This window comes from Centrocercus urophasianus, unplaced genomic scaffold (genome assembly GCF_019232065.1).
Source record: "Centrocercus urophasianus isolate 14NV4802_14NV808 unplaced genomic scaffold, USGS_Curo_1.0 seq_2, whole genome shotgun sequence".
NCBI lineage: Eukaryota > Metazoa > Chordata > Aves > Galliformes > Phasianidae > Centrocercus > Centrocercus urophasianus.
Genome location: NW_024884755.1, coordinates 630389 through 652817, shown reverse-complemented (window position 1 = coordinate 652817; position 22429 = coordinate 630389). Strand labels below are relative to the sequence as shown.

The 22429-nt window shown below is 43.5% G+C and overlaps 1 protein-coding gene across 1 annotated transcript; it reads right to left on the bottom strand.

The window, feature by feature from the left end:
- Positions 1 to 2888: 2888 nt before the first annotated feature.
- On the bottom strand, positions 2889 to 7421 carry GINS3 (GINS complex subunit 3). Its single transcript, XM_042821805.1, has 3 exons — positions 7199 to 7421; positions 6352 to 6585; positions 2889 to 4497 (listed from the first exon to the last, which is right to left on the bottom strand). The coding sequence occupies exons 1-3, from the start codon at positions 7376 to 7378 to the stop codon at positions 4267 to 4269; spliced, it is 645 nt and encodes a 214-aa protein (XP_042677739.1). The 5' UTR covers positions 7379 to 7421; the 3' UTR covers positions 2889 to 4266.
- Between the last annotated feature and the right edge of the window lie 15008 nt (positions 7422 to 22429).

Below are 22429 nucleotides of genomic sequence, written 5' to 3'. Positions count from 1 at the left end.
ACTGCTGGCTCAGCTATCCACGCTTGGCCACTCTCCCGCTGGGCCAATCTCCTGTTTGGATGGGGGAGAAGGATGGAGAGTAAGAAAAGTGCTTCTCTGTATTTAATCAGATACCTGGCAGTCCTGATGAAGCTTAGCAGCAAGGATTTAATGAGATGGACCAAGGAAGCCAGCATGATTTCTGAAAAGGGGAATCTTTTAGCTCTGTCAAGCACTCACCAAGTAACTAGCTGAGCTCTGGTAGATGCAGCAGAGCTGTGAAAGCCTGGCAACATATTTGCTGTAAGAAATTATGTCATTGCTTCCAATCCAGAGTACAAAATCATTCAATCATCAGAAAAAGAAACAGGTACGGAACAGCTCTGAGCTGCCCACTGCCAGGCAGTGCTAAACAGAGAGCTGGACTTTTAAATAAAACCACAATCTTCCTAGCCGCATGATGTGCCACCAGACCATGTGCTTTTATAAACAGCACATCTGGGCACAGAAGCAGCTCTATGTAAAGAAAACAGACACCATTGTCCCAGTGTTGGATTAGATCACATCTCTATTCAGCCATTGGGTCAATTAACATTCTGAATGAAGTTCTTCTAACAGCTAGTCACCAAAAAAATGGCCAGAAGATCACTGACTGCAGCAGAAATACCAAGTCACAGCTTGAAGCAGTGATTGAGCACCTGGTGGGAAGGCAGGGCCATCCCAGGGGAGCTCAGGTGCATGCAATGTACCTGAGTGACTGGATCCTGGCTCCACCCCTTCCCAGACCTCATTTAAGGGGTGGCAGTGGAGGCAAAGATGTCTCTGTAGAGATTCCTGCTTACTGGAGGTCTTGTAAGGGTAAGCAGTTGTGGTTTTCTGTGTCTCTAGCTACATTTGAGTGTATCCTCACCTGCTGCAGCCTCTTTCCATCGTGTTATAGTAATCAGAATTGGAAATGCTTATGCTCTTTAACTCAGCTAGGTGCCATTGTTTCTCTGGTATAATTAATTACAATTAATTCATGGCATTACTGTAGGTCAGTTTCCAAAATATTCCTTACTACCACCTCTCCTGGAAGCTGCTGGTCTGAATGACTATGCCTGTAGCTTCCTAGTTAGCAGAAACAATCAACAGCTTTTTCTTCTGCTGACCAAAAATAAACCGAGGCCAGAGGACAAAATGAGACCTCATTTATAGCACAGAAAATCAAGGGAGTAAAGCAGAACTCTTGTGGAAAAAGTAGTTTGGATAGCTGAGAGTTTGTGTTTGGATGACTGCAAAGCTCTTTGTGTTTAACTGGGCCTCAAACACCCACAGCTGCCTCACGTACTTGGAAGAGTACATGGAGCCAGATAAGAAGCCTGGAGTGCTAATAGTTCATGTGAAATTCAGGTGAGGAAAGGTCTTCAGTTTCACTGGCTGTTGTAACAGCTCACTGCTAGGAAGCTGAAGTGACTCTATCTTCTGCTGCACTGGTGCACACACAGCTCCCTGTTTGTCACACACCACAGCCTGGCTCTGGAATGGAGCATCCAGGGAGGCTGCCCAGCAGAAGCAGCTTTTCAGGAGCTACTCAGACAAATGTTGCCCTGAGATGGGTCTAACAGGACCAGCTCTCACCTTTGGGGAAGGACTGCACCAAGCCAGCCTCTGGGTTTCTCAGAAAACATGCCATAAGAATGTTCCTTTAGGTTTTCATGTGAAAGAGTAACCAGCATCCTGAATTTGTTATTTTTGGTTGTAATGGAAAACACTGCATAGACATACAGATTTCTTATAGATGTCAGTCCTGCAGTGTGAAGATGAGGGACATGGGGAGTAGTGACACTTAGAAGTCCTTTTTGTACCTCTTTTGTACAGTTCTGTAACCTATTGTGCCATTCTGGTAATATAGGAATTCAAATTCCTCTGGCACAGCTTGCTGCTGCGCAATCATAAAGGACAGTCTGTGTTCACAAAAATGACAGAGCATTCTTTTGTCAGCTATCCTAAAGGCTTAACAGCAGCAGTGGGTGTCTGCAGTAGCAACAAAGTGCTTCCAAACAGAATAAAGCATTCCAGCCAGAAATGAAAAAAGAAAACCCACAGAATATCAGATCTACAGACAAAAAACAGTAATTAAAAATTGCAGGATTGGATTTTTACGGATATTATGGTGTTTTTTTATTCTTTTTTTTACAAAGCACTCGGGGTTACTAAAAGAGACATCTGACATTAAGGACTACTTCAATCTCCCTACTCTGAAACTGGCTGCACAAAACACTGGTAAGCGTACACCATCTGTCTGGACTTTGTACCCAGCAGTAACGATGAGAAATGTTCTTACAAACACAGGAAAATGAGTTTGGAGAGCCATCAAATCTAATCTAGAAACTGAGGAGAGAATGACTTCTTGTTATAAACCAGCTCTCAAAGCAACCATCTTAAAACAACCCTTCCAAACCTGAAGTGCTTTTATCACAGGTGAGGTTAAACTTGCTTCCCTTGCAGCTGGAACACTAAATGCAATTTGGACATGATTTGCAATCTGTGCTTTAGCACTTGGGGCAGCAGGGTTTGAACAGAAACAGCCAGCTCCCACCTGTTGGCTGTCACACTGCTGAGAAGTTAACATGGAATCACCTCCCTTCTAAAAAACCAACCATGAAAATGTGGACTTACAAAATCAATAGCTTTTATCAGTTTGGAAGTGTTTCTGCCATGGCTTCAGCAAACTGCTGCTACTCACATAGGATAAGTTGGCAGCTGACTGCAGGAAAACAGTTCCTGACCATGTCACCTAAAAGAGAACAGGAATGGGATGACCAGCACTGCACTGTCCTCTGCAGCCGTGACTTTGCAGAGATCTGCACTATTCACGACTAATTTCTCTATTGCTGGACAGCTAAGAACGGTCACTTTAAATCAAATAACTTCCCCTTAAAAATATTTATTCAGCATAAAAATCCAGAAATAGAAAACATACAAATGTTACAAGAAAATGCCTAGGCTACGTTGTACAGCAGCATTTGAATCTGTACACATCGAGGTACTTTGTGAGACACAACTTCCAGTTTGTCTCCCCAGCAGGTGCTGAGGCCAACACCCTGCCCCCCCTCACAACCTCCAGGGCAAAGCTTCAGAGGAATGATCACGCGCTGTTTGTTCTGCAGGTCTTTAGTCTGAAGAATCTGGTGTCCAGATACACATGCAGACAACTCCTACAAGAATTGGTGCATAAATCTTGAAGGTCTTGCATCAGAACTGCTGCTGTCTCCCGGTGGCTCCTGGAGCAGGAAGGATGTGCATGTAGGATGATAACCACTGGGCTGCTCAGTGAGTACCAGCTTCAATCTCTCCTACTGGCAGTGATGACATTTAATAGAATCAGATGGATCAGAATGAAGGAAACTCGGTTCGTTTGCTCTGTCCCTCCATTAGTAACCGAACTTAGTATGCAGAAGATTTTCTCATGGGAAAACAGATGACAGAGGTTGATAATGGAGGATGATTTCCATTAAAGCACCTGCTTTTAACTCAGTCCAGACTAACTTTGGTTGCTCCTGTGAAATGAGTGGAAGAGCTCGACATCTGCTGCCAAAACACATCTGTCACTAAAGGCACTCATAGCAGCTGGGAACATCCTCCACCACTCTCAGCGCTGATCCCACAGAGCTGGAGGGGGAGGAAAAGACCAGGCAGCTCCTCAGACCTGCACAGCTGGAAAAACATTCTCTGAGGTACTAACGTGTGCAAAAATCAGCAAGGAAAAGGATCCCTGCCTCATGGACAGCATCTGTTATACTTAAATGTACAAGAAATGGGAAAAGTTCAGTGTGGTTTGTGGCACTTTTTTCATATAATTGGGGCTCTCCAAAGAACAGAGAAGCTGGAAACAGATGTTCCCATGAGGCTGGTATGGGAAGGATGGAATACAAACAATTACACTTCTTTTCCAAACGGATCTGGCACTGCAAATATAAATTCGGAGGATAAAGAATGATAAATATCAATTACCCTTTTAGAAAATCCTCTCATATCCTTTCAGCCACTTAGCAAGCACTACAACCACAGATCCTCAGGAGTGGTATGAGTAAGCCATAGGGCTATCCAGCAACATGATGTGATCTATTTTTAATACACTTCCCATCTGCCTTCAAAATTTGCACTAGGCTAATCCGAAGATGTCAGAAAGAAGAACTGCCACTAATGGACAGAGAGTCTGTCCTTTTCCTAAAGCTGATTCATCTTTCTTTTCTGTGATAATCAATCTGTGTCCCCTCTTGCAACCACCTGTTCTTCAGCCTTTTACCCATCCATTTCTGTAAATTTTCTTTTCCCGTAATTCTGGACCAGACTGGAAACTGTGATTTGTGAAGCCTGTCCCTTTTCCCAGCACTGGAAGTCGTTCAGCCCCTTCTGGCCAGCTTGAAATAAGGCTCGCTCTAACTCATCCAGCCGAGCCACCAGACTTGAGGTGTCCTCATTGTAGGCATTCTGAGAGGAGTCCATGATACGACGGAAACGGCTGATAAACGTCTAAAGAAGATAAGCAAAATTACTGACACGTAAAGCAGGGGCTGCTTCAGCTTGAATGCTAGAGACCTTCCAAGACAGGAGATGCTCACAGCAGGGTCTGCCAGCTGCTGGCACGGCTGTGTACACAGCACCTATTAATCCTGGGTATGAAGACAAACCACTTCCTGCCTGAGCTTGGAGAGTGAATATCTGATACAGTGGAGAGGAAGCATTCATGGAATTAGATTTGGCTGCTCTCTAACGACAGGCTTGAGCAGACCAGAGGGCGTAACACAATTAGCATGCACTCCATCTCACTTAACCAGTGGAATGAATCTTGTGCCACAGCAGCTGCTGTAGGAACAGACAAGCTGCAGCTTGTGAATGGACCAGAAGATATGTCATCATGAGGAAGATTCAGCATGCTGAAATAACACTTGCCCCCCCCCCAGTCTACGACTAACACACAACATTTTAAAAACCAAAAGGATATACTGAAAGGTTTTAAACCCAAGCAAAAACAAGGAGGGAGTCAAAACCCTATTTATGGTGGTTTTTTGGTTTTTTTTTTTTTTAAAGTAAAACAGCACAGCTCCTCTCATTTGCTTTCAACAAGTTGCACCTTGCATGCTTTGATATTTCAGTCAACTAGTGACGTACTGAAGTGGTTCTCTTGCTAAGATGTACATCAGCAGAAGGAAAAGATGAGAAAAGGTGTGGTCACCTCCTCAATGCAGAAAGCAAGCCTTCCGTAGTCCCCTCTAAGGAAGGAGTAATATTTGATAATTTCATGAATGAAGTTAATTAATGGAATAGAAATTATGGTTATTAGATTAGCAAACAATATCCAGGAATAGAAGGACGGATCATCCCCCATGATGTGGACACATCAGGGTACTTGTGAATAATAATTCACAAGTAATCCTGACAAACTAGAAAAACAGTCTGAAAATCATTGGATGTAATTTAGCTGGACTACTGCAAGGTTCCACACAAAGGCAGAAATAATTAATTACAAAAATGCAGATTATAGAATGATGGTCTAAATACGCAGGCTTTACCACCTCACTGTGGACTGCAAACCAAATGTGGCAATGTCGCACTATCGAGAAAAATAGAAAAGCTGTGTTGTGATGAGGAAACACCATCATGGCCTGGAAAATTCTCAAAGGAATCTTCCCATGGGCACAAGGCAAGATGTGTGCTGTTCAAGATACTGCTGATCCAAGCAGCTGGAGCTGAACTGGAAAAATACCAGCAGCGATCAGAGGTTAGGAAGCATGACACACAGTGAGGTATCAAATGAATTGGGATCATTTATCCCAGAGTGAAGAAAGTCAATGTTCAAATACATAATAGCCTGCTGCAGGAAGGAAGAGAATCTGTTCTCAGTGTTTACTTTGTGTGAGACAAACAGAACAGAGCTTGTATTGCTGTGAAACAGATTTTGTTTAAGCCTAAGATAGGATGGTGAAGCAATGGAACAGCTGCACAGGACAGTATGAAGAGAGCTTTAAAAACAGGTTAAAAACAAAAAAAATAGGGCAAATCAATTCTGCCTTGCAGCAATGGAACAGATAAAATACAGTTGCATCCTCTTTAGTCCTATTTTATGGGATTTTCTGAAATATCGTATTTACAGCATGGAAACTCTAAGCTAGAATCCAACTCTTGGATGTGCACTTGAGGCTTGCACTGACATTAATAGGCTGCAATTCCCCAAAAGGGTCATACCACCTGATCTACAGATCCTTAATCCATTCAGAAGTCATCTGAATTGGAACAAGCTGTTTATCCTGGAGTCTTCTGGGCAGCTGGGAACAAGAAGATATGCAAACACAGAGACAAACTTCAGGCCTCGGCTCTCATACTTGCCTGCAGGATAGTCTGAGCTATCTCGGGGTTCTCTGGGTTGTCAAAGTTTAGGAGCTGGGAGCCAAATCCATAGTAGTACGGCCCCATTTTATGCAAATCGACCACATTGGCATCAGCTCTGAACACTGTCCTCCAGGCCTCCTTGTAGATCTTCGGCAGCTCCACAGAGATCAGCCTCCTCTTGCTGTCATGCAGCCCCTTGGCCAGCCACATCGGGATCTCTAGCTTTGAGCCCTGCACAAAGAGAGAAAGGCAAGGGCTGTCCCCAGGAAAACACACGTGGACTAACCCCAGAAACTGTCAGAAAACTTTAACAGTGAAGATCCGGTATTACAAAGGGCCAGTTTTGTGCTCAGAACAGCCTCATGCTTGAAGAGGGTAGGTTTAGGTTGGATGTAAGGAAGGAGTCTTTTATAGTGAGGGCAGTGAGGAATGCTTGCCCAGAGAGGTGGTGGCAGCCCCGTCCCTGCAGACTGTGAAGGCCAGGGCGGATCAGGCCCTGAGCAGCCTGATGGCGCTGTGGTGTCCCTGTGCCCTGCTGAGAGTTGGAATAGATGGCTTTTAAAGGTCCCTTCCAACGCTAAGGATTCCATAACTGAGATATAAACAAAACGCTATTCACTAATTATTACTGCAGGACTCTGAGTCTTTGCGTCGACCTCAAAACAACGGCGCTGCTCGAGCGTAACCCCACACAACACCGCTGGTGGAAACAGCTGCGCTCCGCTCCTCGCAGCCCCGGGCAGCGCCTCGCGCTCCCAGCATGCCCCGCGCCGCCGCCCAGCCGCCCGCCCTGCACCGCCCCGCGCGGTGCCTGCCGGGAGTTGTAGTTCCCGCCGTTCGTCACCTCAGGGATGGAGTCCCCCGAGCCGGCGCCGGTCCCTTGGCCCAGCGCGAAGGCCAAGCGGGGCAGGTTGCTCTCGGCGCGGCCAGGCAGCTTCTCCTGCGACATGAGGATGTCGTCCAGCGATAAGAAGTTCTCCTCGGGGCCCAACCCGGGGCCCACCGGGAAATACGCTTCCGCCATGCCAAGGCGGACGGGCGCGCAACAACTCCCGCTCAGCCGCCACCAGGCAGTGCTGCGCATGCGCGGAGAGAATTCCCGCCCGTCGCGGAGGTGGGAACGGGGCTGAGAGGTGGGCGGTGCTGTGGACGATCAGCGGTCCGTGCAAGAGCGGTCAGATCGGTGCCGGTGTATGAAATCCCGCACGGTTGAATTTTTCGCTGTGAGAAATAAAGCACAAGGATGTAGGTCAGGAGACCAGTGCAACGTCAGTCACTCTTTTTCCTCCTGGCACTTTCAGGAACAGATTTGCATTTCCTAATTGGTTGGCTTGCCTGTGGCAGAGAATTCTTATTTGTCAGGAATGTCGTGCTGGATTTGTGACACTAGCTTTTGCAATCCCTTTGTTGTGCAAATGCAGGCAAATAATTAAAAGTAAGCCAGTTGGCTTCAGCAGGATTGCCCATAAGAGAGCGAAGTGCTGTGTCACGTGAATAAACATCGCTCTCAGGAGCAGCGTCTCCAATCTTTACTTTTTAAGGAAGAAGTACAAGTCACTAAATAAAAGAAGAACAGAACCATTTTCCCATTCAGTTCAAATGTGAGAGATTTAGCAGCAGTATTTAGCAGCAGTATAGCACGCTCCAATTTACATCTCAAAGTCTCATTCCTAACCTGGAGGAGGATTGTATCACATACTGCAGACAGGAGATCAGCTGCAGGAGGAAGGGATTTATGGCAACCGAGCATCCATCCTATGGGAAAGCAAAAATAGCACTTCTGGCTTTCAGCTTCTAAGCAGTGTCTCTCAGGAGGAGGGCAGCGATGTCAGCAGAGTCTCTGGCCAGCTTGTAAAAATAATTTCAAAAATCTCTGTGAAGGAGCACTGAAGAAAGAAGATAAACTGCATGCTATAATTGGTATTGCATTCTTAACAAAGGGAGCATAGAAGCAGTTCTAGAACTTTCCAGTGTTTTCTTCCCCAGTGTTACCCGCTGCATGAATCCCTGTTATCATGTGGAAGTGGATTCAGCAATTCGCAAGGAATTTTTACCTGTTGTGTAGTTTTGCTGGTAAGTGAAAAGCCACGATTAGGCAAGTAGCAGGCATTTCATGAACATTCATTGCTTTAGGCAATGCCATGTTGCTCAGACTTTTTTATAATGTAAAGGAATCTTGCATTTGGAGTCCCATAGGTGGCAATTTACTGTTGGTTTTGGGTAGTGATGTGGAAAAACAGTAGTTGTGATATCTGCCTTCAGCAGGTAAGAAATGAAGGAAGTTGCTAATTACAGCACAAGACTGTTGATCTGCAGTCAGTTCCAAAGGGATGAGATCTCTGACACTTTTGATGTCTCGGGGTGGCTGTGATGATGTAAGTAGAACACTCACGTGATGTGGATGAAAGAGAAATGCTGTTTGTTCTTCACAGGGAGACCCTTTCCTACCTGAAATATACTCAAGTGACTGAACAAAGCCATGAGCCCTTCCCACAGTCTGAAACATTAAACGTCAGCAGGTTTCCTTTTTGTTATGTCTCAAAGTTCCCAGTTAAATGCCATAGGGAAATAATGGGAATGCTGCTCTTCCGGGTTAGTTGCATGCACTCCAATGCCCTTCAACAAAAGGGGATACTCAGTGCCCGGAGACAAAAAAAAAAAACATGATCTAATGAATTGATCTTTATGCACAGAAAAAAAACCAAACAATTGTTTTGCGGAAATTATATGAAAACTGGAAAATGATGACTTGTTTGAAAGGAAGACAGGAGGAAAGGAAGGGCGTTGATATATATGAGCCTCACGTTCTATACCAGGTGAAGGTGATAGAAATTTTATTGATCTGGAGAGTTTGCTTAAGTGAGTTACTGAAAAAAAAATAAAATGCAATATTACTTATGTGTTGAGATTTGGAATAAGAGCTTGAATCCTGAATTGCAGGGAGAGTACGTTTGTGTCAAGTCATTCTGTGTGTAAGCAGTAAGTTATCCAAACATGAATCATATCCTTTTTTTTTTTTCCACTGCCTGACGTTTGAGAGACAGAGAGTTAGCTTTGTGAGTGAGGGGAAACCAGCAGGTGAGCTGACAGCAGCATTCCTGAGTGCTGAGAGGATGCCTGTGGGTCCACAGCTTACCAAGAGTGGGAGATGTGGGAGCCTGCCAAGTGTTTGGGCAGTTTGCAGTGTTAACCTTTGGAGTCTGAGGATTGAGGGGACGATGCTGTTCATTCTGAACATTTGAAAGAAGTCTTGTGACTCAAGGTGGGAAGGAATGAGAAGAGCCAAGACAAGCAGCTTGTGCTGTCTAAGAATATCCTGTCGTGGTATGTCCTCAAATCTGACAGCTTTTCTCTTAAGCATGAACTACTCTTTGATGCCATGAAGCCTATTTTAGTTTTCATGAAACACCCCTGTAGCTGGCCAGTGATACAGCTCGTTGCCAATAAGTTAACAGTGTGCAAGCTTCATCTGGTAAATATCCAAGGACGTTGTAATCAAAGCAATAAATCCTGCCTGATATTCTAGAAGTGAATAAATTTTGGTGGGCTGTACTCAGTACCGGGTTTTATCACACAAACCCAGATTCTTGGCAGAGTTTTAATCTCCTCCAGGAGAGCCTGCATATCTATTGATTTTCTCATTTTCTTATAATCCCATATTTGCCAGCAGAGCCAGTAAAGTAACAGGAAAGCACTTTCAGTGGGGAAAGTTTGGCAAACCTGGAGTAATCTCATTGAGATGAATGATGGTTTTAGAATTTATTTTCATAATATGGGGTTTAAAAATCTATCTTCTCCTCATGGTGGAATGTGCAGTCCTATCTGGTTATTTTTTGTTGTTGACAGCGTGTTGTAATATTACAATATTACAATATTACAGTATTACAATATTGCAGTTAACAGTCCTTAAAAAGAATGAAATCTTTTCTGATTAATGCTCCTCTGCAAATGCTTTTCTTATCTTTTGATTGATGGTTTCCATCCTGGAGCCTCCAAATGCCTTATAAGAGTGCTTTAAGTAATATGTTGCATGCACTTTAGCTTTACTCATGGGTTCTCTTTGAGACTTATGTGCAGTTCCGAGGTGTTTCTCTGCTTCATTTTTCAATGCCCACACTTCTTGGGGATTCCTGGAGGTTCTTTTCCTTGAGGGCAGTGAGGCCCTGGCATAGCAGCTCTGGGTGCCCCATCCCTTGAGGTGCTCAGGGCCACGGAGTAGCCTGGTCTAGTGGGAGGTATCTCTGCCTATGGCAGGGGGTTGGAACTTGTTGAGCTTTAAGATCCCTTCCAACCCAGCTCATTCTGTGATTCTTGCTTCTCTATGCAACTCCTTGCCCCTTTTCAACAAGGGATGCTAAAATGGAGATGGTTAGCATATCTGATGTGTGAGTCAAAACCTGACGATAAAGATCTAACACAATCACCTCAAATGTCCCTCCACTTTTAAATTCTCCCCTGCATTCAATTTCCTTACTAGCAATTAATGGAGGAAATAAGGACATGATCACAGTTTGCTCTGACTGCCCAGACCAAAATAGCCGTTTCTGCAAAGCTAATTAGGAATGACATACTTAAACACATTGCATGTGAATTGTCCATTTAAGTTTTAAGAGTTGATGTACAGTGGAAACCCATCTTCCTGAGATGTGAGAGACAAGGTATCGATTCCCTATTGCAGTAAATGGGTTTGAATATTCCAAATTCAGCAAAAAAAAGAAAGAAAAAAAAAAAAAAAAGGCTGAAGAGTCACTCCTGGACTACGGAGACAACCCTACAGTTCAGAAGTGCAGATTCACATGGATTTATAGCATGTTAGTCATAAGGCTGAGTTCCCCTTGGGTAACGTGCTGACACTGTTTCCTCTGCAGGTTCATGGCTCTGACAGCATAAGCTTGATGTGCAGTCCCTGAGCTTGATTCCACTGATAGCATCACCTGCTGTGAAGGTTTGTAAAATGAAAGCTGTAACTCCAGGTGAGAGATTGGTTTGGACTGTGCTGCACTGCCTTACCATCAGCCCAGCAGTGCAATGGCATGATGTCCTGAAGCTGATGTAGATGGAATGTAGACCAAGAGCTGCAGAATCAGAACATGCTATCTTTAATACTGAAAATGAGAAAGCATTTTTCAGTACACAGGGCAGACTTGCTAAGCTATTCTTGTGTAGATTATGCAGCACACAGAGCGTAAGGAGTCGATCCTTGAAGGCATTCTAATCTCCTGTACTAGATGTAATATTGCCTGGTCCTTCCCTGCTCCCATCAGGGAAAACAATGAATTTGCATGCTAAGGAGAAAATAAATCCTGATTCCCCTTCAGTAAGATATAATGTCAACAAAAGTCTTTGATGAATGCAGACTCTTCTTAATTAGATGCTTGGGTAGGAGATTATTAATCCATTTATCTCAAATTCTAATTCTACCATGAATTGCTTGCTGGTTTATGCCTAAGTTTATGATCATATTTATCTTCCTAGAACCTATAAAGAGTCATACTCATAAATGAACATTTCTTGGAAGTTGAATTATTGTATTCTTATTTTTATTCCCTCCCTCAATGTACGTGTATGTAAATATTCTGAAATCCTCACTCGTATTAGCCAAGAGTACATCCTGCAACATAACAGTTCCACAACTGCAGCTGTATGCCATTTCCACATCACGACATCTGACCTTTGAAAAGCATGGATATCTGCACCAGTGACAGCCAGAGGAAGCTGGCTGTCATGGCAAAGGCTGGTCTTTATGGACCCTAACAATGGAGTGGGCATGGCTTGGGGGCTTGCCAGATTTCAACTGTACATTAAAACTGAAAGCTTAGGTTGGGATACTAATGTATAAATACTAATGATCCCACCGACCTAAAAATCATCCCTAGGAGATTCAGAGCAAGCCAGTCAATTTGCTAAAAGTGCACGTAGCTGCCTGGATGACATTCGTTTGCCTGGATACAGCTGAGGATTCGTTTGAAAATATCCTCAGGCAGATGTTGCTTCCTTTGAACGCTGAGTTGGCCTAGTTGGCAGCTGATGGTGTATGCTGCAACAGCTCCACCTGCCGAAACAGCTCATAAATCACTGGGACTTCAAAAAGTAACAGCCAATGACATTCCTCCTGTCAGCTGTGCTCTTAGTGGCCCTCTGGGTTTCCGCGTCTAGGGCAGTCTAGGTAAGAACAGACTAAGCAGACCATACTGCAGTTCCTTTGTGTGTATGCAGTGACACAAGAGAAAGAGAGCAACAGACACAGCTGACATTCAGCAAAGTGAAATAAATGATAGTGAATGAAATCACTTGATTGAAGTGACCCTGTTTTATCTAGGCTGCCGTACAGGACTTCCTGTGTGCAGGTAAAGGTGGATGTAATAGCACCATCCAAGTTGTGCGCTGATATCTGAGAATGGAGAAACTGACTCGAGTGTTGTTTGTAGTTCTTTTCCTCCTCTATCCTATACTTTTAACTATCTATACTGACTACCATTAAACACACACACACACACACACACATCCTGTTTAAATACCAGGCAGATGATAGCACTTCTGGCACCCGTGGGCTCCTAAGTTGCCAGGTGATTGCTTTTCAGTGGCATTACTGATGCCCCAGCTGACAACTTCTCCCATTTAAGGGCTGATTCTCCTATCCAATGCAGAGTGTGTTTCTTGTTAAGGTCCCTGCTTCTCACTGGTGAAAGGATTCAAGCTAAAGTGAGACTGACTCTCCTTCTATCCTTACACTTCTAGGAGCTCTCTTCATGGCAGACGGTACATATTTGTGTTGACATGCAGCTGGGCTCAGATTGGCTGCAAGCATGTATCAATTCAAAGGATACCTGCACAGCTGAGTGTCACTGCAGCTCATTTTTGACAGGAGACTAATTTGTAGATGTCTGCTTTGGTTGTCTGACAGGCTCTATAAGCAAAGGTTTCTGTTGTCTGATATGCAAACACAGGGGTTTCTTGCACCACCTGCTCTGGAAAGCTAAAGCCTCCCGCTTCACTTTTTTTTTTTTTTCCCCTCCTTTCTCTGACTGGAGGAGCTGCTGACTACGTTAATGTGTCCCACCATTCTGCTGCCACGTGAATCAAAGCCACAGGGAGGGGAGCCCGGGTCAGTCCGAGTTGCTGCAGGACAAGGTCATTAGCCCCAGCATCCTCCTCTGGACATGCGTGGCAGCAGGCGTTGAAAGGATGATGTATGTAAGTGTGGCTGAGCTCAGAACTGCTCCGAGTTCTGCTGCGGATGCAGTTTGTTTGGAGAAAATCAGCCCTCTGTTTTTTCAGTTTTCTTATCAGCAGAGAGAGCCTTTGGGCTGTGTAGATATCTCCTGCCTCATCGAGACTGGAAGGACTCATTAACTTGTACATTTCAAGGCTTGAATTGCTATGCAGGGCCAGACCCTGCTCACTGCACCAAAGGGAGATTTTATGGTTGATAAAAACAGCAGTAAATTGCCATGTAGGGAACTCCAAATGCAAGAAACTCCAACAATTTTAACAGAATTCCCATCTAAAACACAAGTTTTACCAACGTGGCACTATTCCTTTAAACAAGAAACACTCATGAAACGCTTGCTACACGTCTAATTGTGACTTTGAAGAATTTCTTTCAAATTGCTGAATCCAATCTCATGTGATAATAGGAATTCATGCAAGAAATGACATCTGGTGGAAAAAAGAAAGCATTGTAAACTTTAGATCTGCTTCTGTTTTCATTTTGGTTATTTGAAATACAGTTTGCAGTCCCAAGTGTGTTATCTTATCTCTTTCATAGTTCACTCTAAGGGAAGGACGACTGTAGTCCTGGTGCCTACGGACATACCTCTCAGTGACAGGGCAAGTTAATGCCTAAATTCCTCCCCTTCTCTCCTCCAGACCTCTCTGTTTACTTTTCTTATTAGCTTAATAATAGCCTGCTCAGTCTGCAAGCTCAGTTTTCTCTTTTGTTTCTTTTTGTTTGAGCGTTGTTTGTTTCTGCCATTCTTCCTCACAGAGCTATTCTTGAAATATGCATTTTGACTAGGTCTATGCCCCTGACTTGCATCTAGTAGGAGTCATTCAGTCTGGTGAGTTCCTCTGCATCTCTGTTCTATGGACTGAATGAAGCAGAGATTCTGAATAAAATAGATGTGAGCTCCTGTAATTAAAAAGTGGGTATGCACAATGTGACTAAATCAACACGGGTAACAAACTGAGTGTGAAAAGATACCTTTCTTGCCCTGAGGTGTTAATGGAGAAAAATGATTTCAGTTCCTCTCCACCTCAGACAAAGTTGAAAGCAGTGTTAAGGTGGTACTGAGCTTTATTTGAATACCATACTGCATGCTGCTATTTGGACAGGTCTTATTTATTCTGGTTTGTAACTTCTCTTTCTTAATGCAGCACATGATGTTGCAACAAAGTCCTGCTCTCTGGTTATGCTATTAGTATTTGGGGGGGATTTCAAAGGGGATTAGAAGTTTTCATGACAGGATCTCATTTTATATCAGCCCAGCAGTGTCAACATCAGATCCAGGCTCTCTAAACTGACCCAGAAGACAATGACCAAGGATCAAAACAAAATCAGAAGGGGATACTAAACTCATGCTGATACCATCACCTTGCCATCATGTGAAGTCACTTGGTGTGGCGTCAGGCACACAGAACAGGTCTGTGGCCTCAAGTTCTCCTGAAACCATACGATCTTGCTATGTTGTTTCTTTTTTTGTCAGCAGCAGAACGTTCCAGCCATCTCCAGAGAGTGCAGGAGGGCAGAGCATGTACCTGCTGAACCTGAAAGCGTGGTAACTATTTGTCCTTTTGCAGCACTTCCCTCCTCTCTGTCAGCAGAGTAGGATTCCTTAACAAATGCTGCATCACATGGAGTTGCTGAATACTTCAAGGCACATGAAGTTCCTGGAAACATTTTCAGACACATTGTTTTATCATTCCATTTTGGACTGACAAAATTAATTTGCATTTTTGAAAAATCCCTTCAGCTGGGCTCCCCAAGAGGAGTGGAGCTTTTTGTGTTCTGAGAGCCCTGGTGTTTGATTGGATTCCTAAACAACAATCTCACTGTAGGTGCCCACTTAATAAAAAATCCCAAATTCTTCATCATGGGTTGAATGTCTATTGCATGTCTCACAGACCTACAGGTCAGTGAGCAAGCCAGGCTGCTTTATAGAGCACTAGCAATGGTATCTGCATGAAGTACAGCTTTTTGATCTACAGCTGCAGAGATGAAGACCCTGATAAAAAGGTTGCCTCTGGATTAGAATCTGTCTTTGCTGGGTTGCCAGTTCCCTTCTTATTGTGAGAGTCAAGGTTATCTTCTGAATTCCACTAAAAAAAAGAGCATGTCAGCTTTTTAGCATGAGACTTCGAGGCACTGTACCCTTACTCATTGCAAAACATTTTGTGCTAGGTGTGACAAGGCTGCAGTCAGTCTGATGTACAAACGCAGAGAACCCGATCTTCTATGCCATGCAACTGGAGTTTTTGAGGCTTTTCCAGCTTTGTCCTTAGATCGAGGTTACTAATCTGATGAGCACATGGACACCTAAGATATGCAAAGATACAGAACAAACCTCACAGCCCCACCCTTTAACATCAAAAATGTTCGTTTTGTCTGGAAGAAGCCAGCAAGCATCTTGCATCAATACAGTGTAGTCGCACTGTTTTTTGTCTCTGTGTTGTTCAGTGCTACTCCATCAGTATTGCCATCCTGCACTCGGGATCATCTGCATTGTCATCTGTTTACTACCACGTTTGTGTTCTGAATAGAAGCTTGAAACCTTTGCTCTTTTACAGGATTTTAGCTTATGACAGAGTTTCAGTGATGGTCGTGGTTCTGTGCAGCCACAGGTGGATGTGCATGGCATGTAGGCCAGGAATGGTCCTCACAAAGCACAAGGCTCTGCTTAAGGCTCTGCTTACATCTGATATATCTAAGTGAGTTTCAAAAGCATGGTGACTGCCATCTCTTTCAAACCTACAGCTAGTGAAATCGTGACAAGATGCACACTGGTACAGCTCCCATGGGATCCAAATGTTAGAGCAGATTCTTTTTTCACTAGATTGCATGGGAAAATTATGTGGTATTTCTTTTCTCTCAGACTTGTACTACTTTCTCCTAGCCCCCACAATTTCCCAAGAAATTCACACTGCAGACACAGCTGTATCATTAAGAGGCTTCCTGAAGTGGTAAGAAAATGGCACTGCACTTAAATCTGTCAACTTCTGAGACTCGCCTTAAATAGTAACAATGGTTTTATTGAGCCATGAGGTTCACACCAAGCTTGTCAAGTCTTTCTTTGGATGCTGACATTCTAATTGCATGTCAAACACGGCCTTAACATACAGGCATGTTGTGAAATATGCTGTCAAAAAATGCAGTGATATTTTGCTAAGCGTGGAGATTTCTTACCGTCCCTTGTATTTCCTCTCCCATTTTTTATTTGAAAAGAAGCTAGGATTTGATCATTAACCTTTAAAGGGGCTCTTGAAGGATCTGGGATGATGTGAATGGAATTTTCTCATCTCCAGCAGTGTTCTGGACCAGTTAAGTTCCACCCCAGCATCTCATCACAGAGCTGTTGGCCCTGCCAGGCAAGGCTGAGCACAGCCTGCGGGCAGTGCAGTGTGCACAGTGGATGCTCTGAAACCCTGACAGCAAGAAAAGTCCTTACACTAAGATGTTGACAACTTGTATTAGAGTGAGTAATGTGCTGGGATGCATGCCAGCCTCCTAGACCTTCATGTTATGGCTGCAGCGTAAGCAATTTCAGTGCCAGTTAATTGCACTTGAAAACACTCTGGTGGTTGTGGTATCTAAACACAAAATAGGCGGAGATGCGGAGTAATGCCTCAGGACGCGGTGACTTTAGTGTCAAGGAATCAGTGAAGGACTTTGAAGTCTACTCTTGTTTTCTTTGAAGACATTTCTCTTCTATCTCATGCTGGCACTAATTCAACAGATATTGGTTTCTGTCGTTTTTTAATACTAAGACCCAGGGATTCGGCTGTCACAGCACTGCTGGGGTGCAGTTCTCAGCTTCTAACATACAGAGTGGTTATGCAGCAGTTCATAGCTCAGCCACTTCTGCATCTACCTTGATGCTGACGTACTGCATTACAAAATGGCACACTTTGTCATGTTTGTACTTAACCTCTTAAGCATGGTTACTCCAAAGATGAGGACTGCAGTGTCTACTTAGTGTAAAGAAAGGAAGGGGGAGGCACTGGGATCAGAGTGCTGCCTCTCTCACTTTATGTGCTGCTAGGTGTCCCTTTGTATCTCTGGGTCTAATTTTCCTATCCTCTGTGAAAAGCTGTACCTTTTTAGGATGCTTTGTGAGATCTGCAGAAGAAAAACTTTGTAGCTTTGTTAATGCAAATAGCTCTGTGCTGTGTCTCCTAGTAGATGTCCTCCAGAATATCTACAGAATCCTTCATGCTAGCATCAGTGGCAGTGGAGAACAAAAAAAAGAAGTTTTGTTCAAAGATTCTGGGGACTAAGAAGTAAGCTTTCCTTTCCAGTAAAATATGGCATCATTTTCCTAAAGCCCTCACTGCTCTCTGTTTTTCTTTCAGTGGATTTTGCTAAATATTCATGAATCAACTATGTTCACAAATGTGAGTAAATATAGTTTATTTTCTTTAGGAATATTCCACTTGATGTCATTGCTTGAGATAACATCCAAGTCTGTTTTATTTATTTCTGTAGAAAATACAGCCTGAGTTACTTACAGAATATACCTTAAAATTGACAGTATCTTTTTGCTGAGTCTAATAAATGTTTGTTGGAGAGTTCATTCTGCAGTACAAAACAAAGGAGGTTTGGAAATGCAAACCTGTTCTGTTGCCTTCAGAATCTGTTTAATATTATTCATTGTCCTTCATGATAGCATTAGTGAAATGTTATCAAACAAAATACCAATATCAAACCTAGTGGACTTCATGGAGTCTGTGCTTAGTATTTCTTTTGTGTATCAGAACTTTAATTTGGGCTGAGCAGGAAAAAACAGCATTTCTTACAGCTGGAGAGAAAATTCCAGCAGTATTTAGCAGCCATGTTGCTTCCCCAAATACCAGTGCAGGAAGAACCATCCCATCCCCAAGAGAAAACTTCCATCTTCCTCCCCTCCTCCTGTCTACCCATTCCTCTCCCCCCTGCAATGCCACACAGCACCCACCAGCTGCTGCAACTGGGCCTGCAACCACCACACTGCAATTTATGTACGAAATGGCTGCTCAGGAGGAATAAAGGATCTGCAGGGCACCTCTGAGCATTGACTTGTATGGCAGCCGATTGCCCTCCAATCTTTAGGATTGTTCTCGGTGGACTAGGGCCCAATCTCAACGATCAATTCAATCCCTGAACTTCCTGCTGAAATTAATGGGCTGCAAGATTCTTATTGACTTCAGTGAGCTTTATCTCCCATGATTTATTCATTGCTCTCTTCTGCACCTAAAGCTTTTCAATGGTATCCAATCTGTACAATAGTTGAACACAGCACTGCCATCCCTGCTTATTGCTGAGTTTCGGCATATCTTTCAGGCTGTTATACTTGAAAAGCACCAGCTAGGAATCTGCTGAGGGCCCCACCATTAATGGTACCCTCCTGCAGCTCTGCTGTCTTAGATCTAGATCAGTTTCTTCCTCTTCTCTGCTAGAGACACACAGCAGAGTACCTTACCCAGGCCACCAAAGAGTAACAGCCTTCCTGTTGTTGCATTTTGGTTTTAATGAATTTTTCCCCTTTCTCTGGAACTTCACTGCTTTCACACCTCTGTTGAAAACCTGTGTGCTGTCTACCAGCCATCTGATCATGGCAAAATTTCCCTATCGCTCATTGTTTTCTACCTTGCAATTTCAGAGTGTTTAACCTTCTAATTGCATCTTTCACCTTGTTGTTTGTGCCACAACATCACAGCACCTATCTAAAGATAGCTGTTAAGGCCTTTTGCCTACCTGGTAGTTTGCCATGTCATCAGCACCCTGCACTTTAGAGCATGCTCTGTGGGGCACAAGCACTCTTTCTGTCCCTCTGCTTTTTGTTTTTTTCCCAGTAAGACCTTTGTGTTTAGCCCAGGAGCAGCAGATTGCAAAGCCCTTCAGTGAATTCTTAGGAGATAATTAAAGTGCTGCAGCCTTTGTATGCAGAGGAGGATCAGGTTGGTTATACTCACTGCAGGTAACGCTGCATTTCATTCAGCAGCATGTCTGCACTGGATGTTTGAGGTGGGTGCGTTTGCCATTATCTAGTCCACTCAGCTAGGGTTTTGCAATTTGCACACACATTTGTCATTGCCACAGAGAAACAGACTTCATTCATGCCTGGAGTAGGGGCTGAGGAGCATGAGCAGCAGTTGGGTTTGTCAGTTGTGTTCCTGTTTCTGATGTTCCCAGTTCCAAAATTACCATAGACCCATATAGCTTTGCACTTTACTCTTAGTTCCTTGTCCTTTACTGGTCTGTGAACTTACTTATATACAAACTATTTTATTTGTCACCTTTAATATTGATGTTATATTTAGAACTTTGTGGTGCTTGGCCTGCAAAAGGATACTTCAAATCAAGCCAAGGTGAATGCCTCTATAAATACAGTTGCCACATTTATACTGGATTATATTCAAACTGTGCAGAAGGAATGGAACTGAACCAAGAGGGAGAGATTATTTTTATGGTCTATTGCTGCAGGTGGCAGATTGTTTCATCTGGCTTGTCTTTTGTTATCGGAACGTGCGCTGCTGCCTCAATCCCCTTACAAAACCTGCAACTTGGAGACAGCAGTTTCACCTGGACTGGTGTTAAGGTGCCTCTTACAAAAAGTGTGTGCTGCTGCTTAGTTCCTAGTAAGGCTGCTAGGTGATGTGCTTTAGCTTCATAAAGAATATACAAGAACCCCTGCTGGCTGTGCAGGTATAATTTGGCACACCTGCAGCATGGCTGAATGTGGGTTCAGAACTGAGCCAGTCAAGGTCACTGGGCAATACTTGATAAAACGCTTTGATAAAAACAAGGTAAGGCTTTCAGGAAATGACCACACACCTTGCGTACCTCACATTTAGGATTGCCATTTACATCCTTGTGGAAAAGACCCTAAACATTACTAGCAGGGTGGCAATAGTATATATTACTGCAATTAATATACAGTGTTCACATTAGGAGTAAACATAAGTTTTGTTTTCATTACTGTTTCTTCAGAAACAGACACTTGATTTACTCAAGTAAAGTATGGACATGATCCAAAAATCAAATCCTTACCTATTTTAGACAGATGCATAATCCTGCACCTAAGACTATTTTAGCCTCTATTAGCCTCTGTTCCTTGCTTCCATTCTCATCCCCATACAAGGAGATGGATCTGTGAAAAAAAGATACCAGGAGACTCTCTACAAAGCTTACATCTTTAACCTCTGCTGGATTTCTGTAGTGCAAACTCCTTTTTCCAGTGCAGTTGACTAAGAAAGGTCACTTCTTTAGGGGTGGATGAATTAATTGTACTTCATTGCTTGCTAGCTACTAAAGCTCCTCCACATTCATACTATTTGCATATATAAAGATGTGTATTGTATATTTATACATTCCTTAGAGGCATGCTTACCATATAGACAGTGAAATTATTCTGTTGAACATATTGAAAAGTTAAACTCAGATAGATTAGGATGTGCATTTCCACAGAGAACGGAAGATCATGCATTTACCTAAAAGAGAAACTGGGTGTGCAATGCTCCAAAGGAGTGGGTTTTGACCTGATATATATATATACAGATATTTAAGTAAGATGTGATACTGGTGATATTGATCTGATGCAGAATCACAGCACCAAGGATCAAGTCCAGGTCTTGGCTCCACACAGGACCATGTGCTGGTGCACCTCTCTGGAGCGGCTCAGAAACAGAGGAGATAGCATTACATTAGTCAAGAACACAGACCTTTGCTTTCAAATGTAACCATTGCCAGACATTCAAACTTGCTCATATTTTATGTTGAGACGGGAGCGTCGCTCCGTGCCAGTGCAGGGCTCCGTGGGGATGCTGCACTGCGCGTCTGGGGCTGTGTCGTCGTTATCTTCTCATATTCCAAGGCTCAGTGAGGAGCTTTGTGTCCTTGCTGTACCCTCTAACCAGAAGATATCAAGTGTTAGGCTGTCTGCTCTCTGGGGATGTTACTAATAAAGCGCTCTCCAGCTGGCTGCCAACCACTGCTTTTTAAAAATAACCAAAACATGGGAGGTTACAGAACCCATTAACCCCAGGACATGTTATTATCCCTAGAACAACAAACATTTTATGAGCTAAATTACAGCTTTGACAACAATATGTCTTAGAAAATAATGAATTGGGCCCTGCAAGTCACGAAGCTGGCTCAGAAGTATCCATTTTTTTCTCAGTGGACCTGAGATTTTCTTTAGTCTTCTCCTGATGTCTGGCCCTTCATAATTTTCAAGTTTTCAAAACTTGCTAATTTTCTCCCTGCTGAGATATTGCTCCAGAGCTGGGGCCGTAAATATTGCAAGATGCCATCGTCTTCTAAATCCCAATCTTTAATTAGTAAGAGAGCTTAAATTAAATGCAAATTTTCAATACAGATATAGCACCTAAGAGAACTACAAGATTCCTGTCCCTGGACTGCCATTAGGAGATGTGTTGTTGGGGGGCTTCATCCTCCTTCACTGCTGAAAGCTTTGTCAGGAAGGTGAAATGAAAGTCAATGACAAAGCAACGTGCACTGGTACCTGTCAGCTGGCAGACATTTGTCACCCTGATGGGCCAATTGCTCTGCTTCTTCCCAACCAGCACAGCTTTAAAAGGGAATTTTGGTGCCATGCACAGGTGAGGCTCACCTGGAGCCTGCAGCCAGCCCTCCCCTCTCGTCACCTTGGGGAACGCAGACCCACGGGCAGCAGCTGGGCTCTGCAGCACTTCCAGCCCCTGGTTTGGACATATCTGTCTTCTGAATGGTTCAAAAAATTTCTCTGGTTTGAAGTTTAATTCTGAGGCATTGTATGTAATTAAACCTTGACATTTGAAGTCATGAATGAGCAAGCTTTATATTTTAGCTTAGTCTCAAAAGAGTATCGGGATGCAGACA

Coding starts and splice junctions, on each gene's coding strand:
- GINS3 (XM_042821805.1), bottom strand. CDS start 7,378: ATGGCGGAAGCGTATTTCCCGGTGGGCCCCGGGTTGGGCCCCGAGGAG. Junction 6,586..7,198: donor CGGGGGACTCCATCCCTGAG/GTGACGAACGGC, acceptor CTCTTTGTGCAG/GGCTCAAAGCTAGAGATCCC. Junction 4,498..6,351: donor TAGCTCAGACTATCCTGCAG/GCAAGTATGAGA, acceptor TATCTTCTTTAG/ACGTTTATCAGCCGTTTCCG.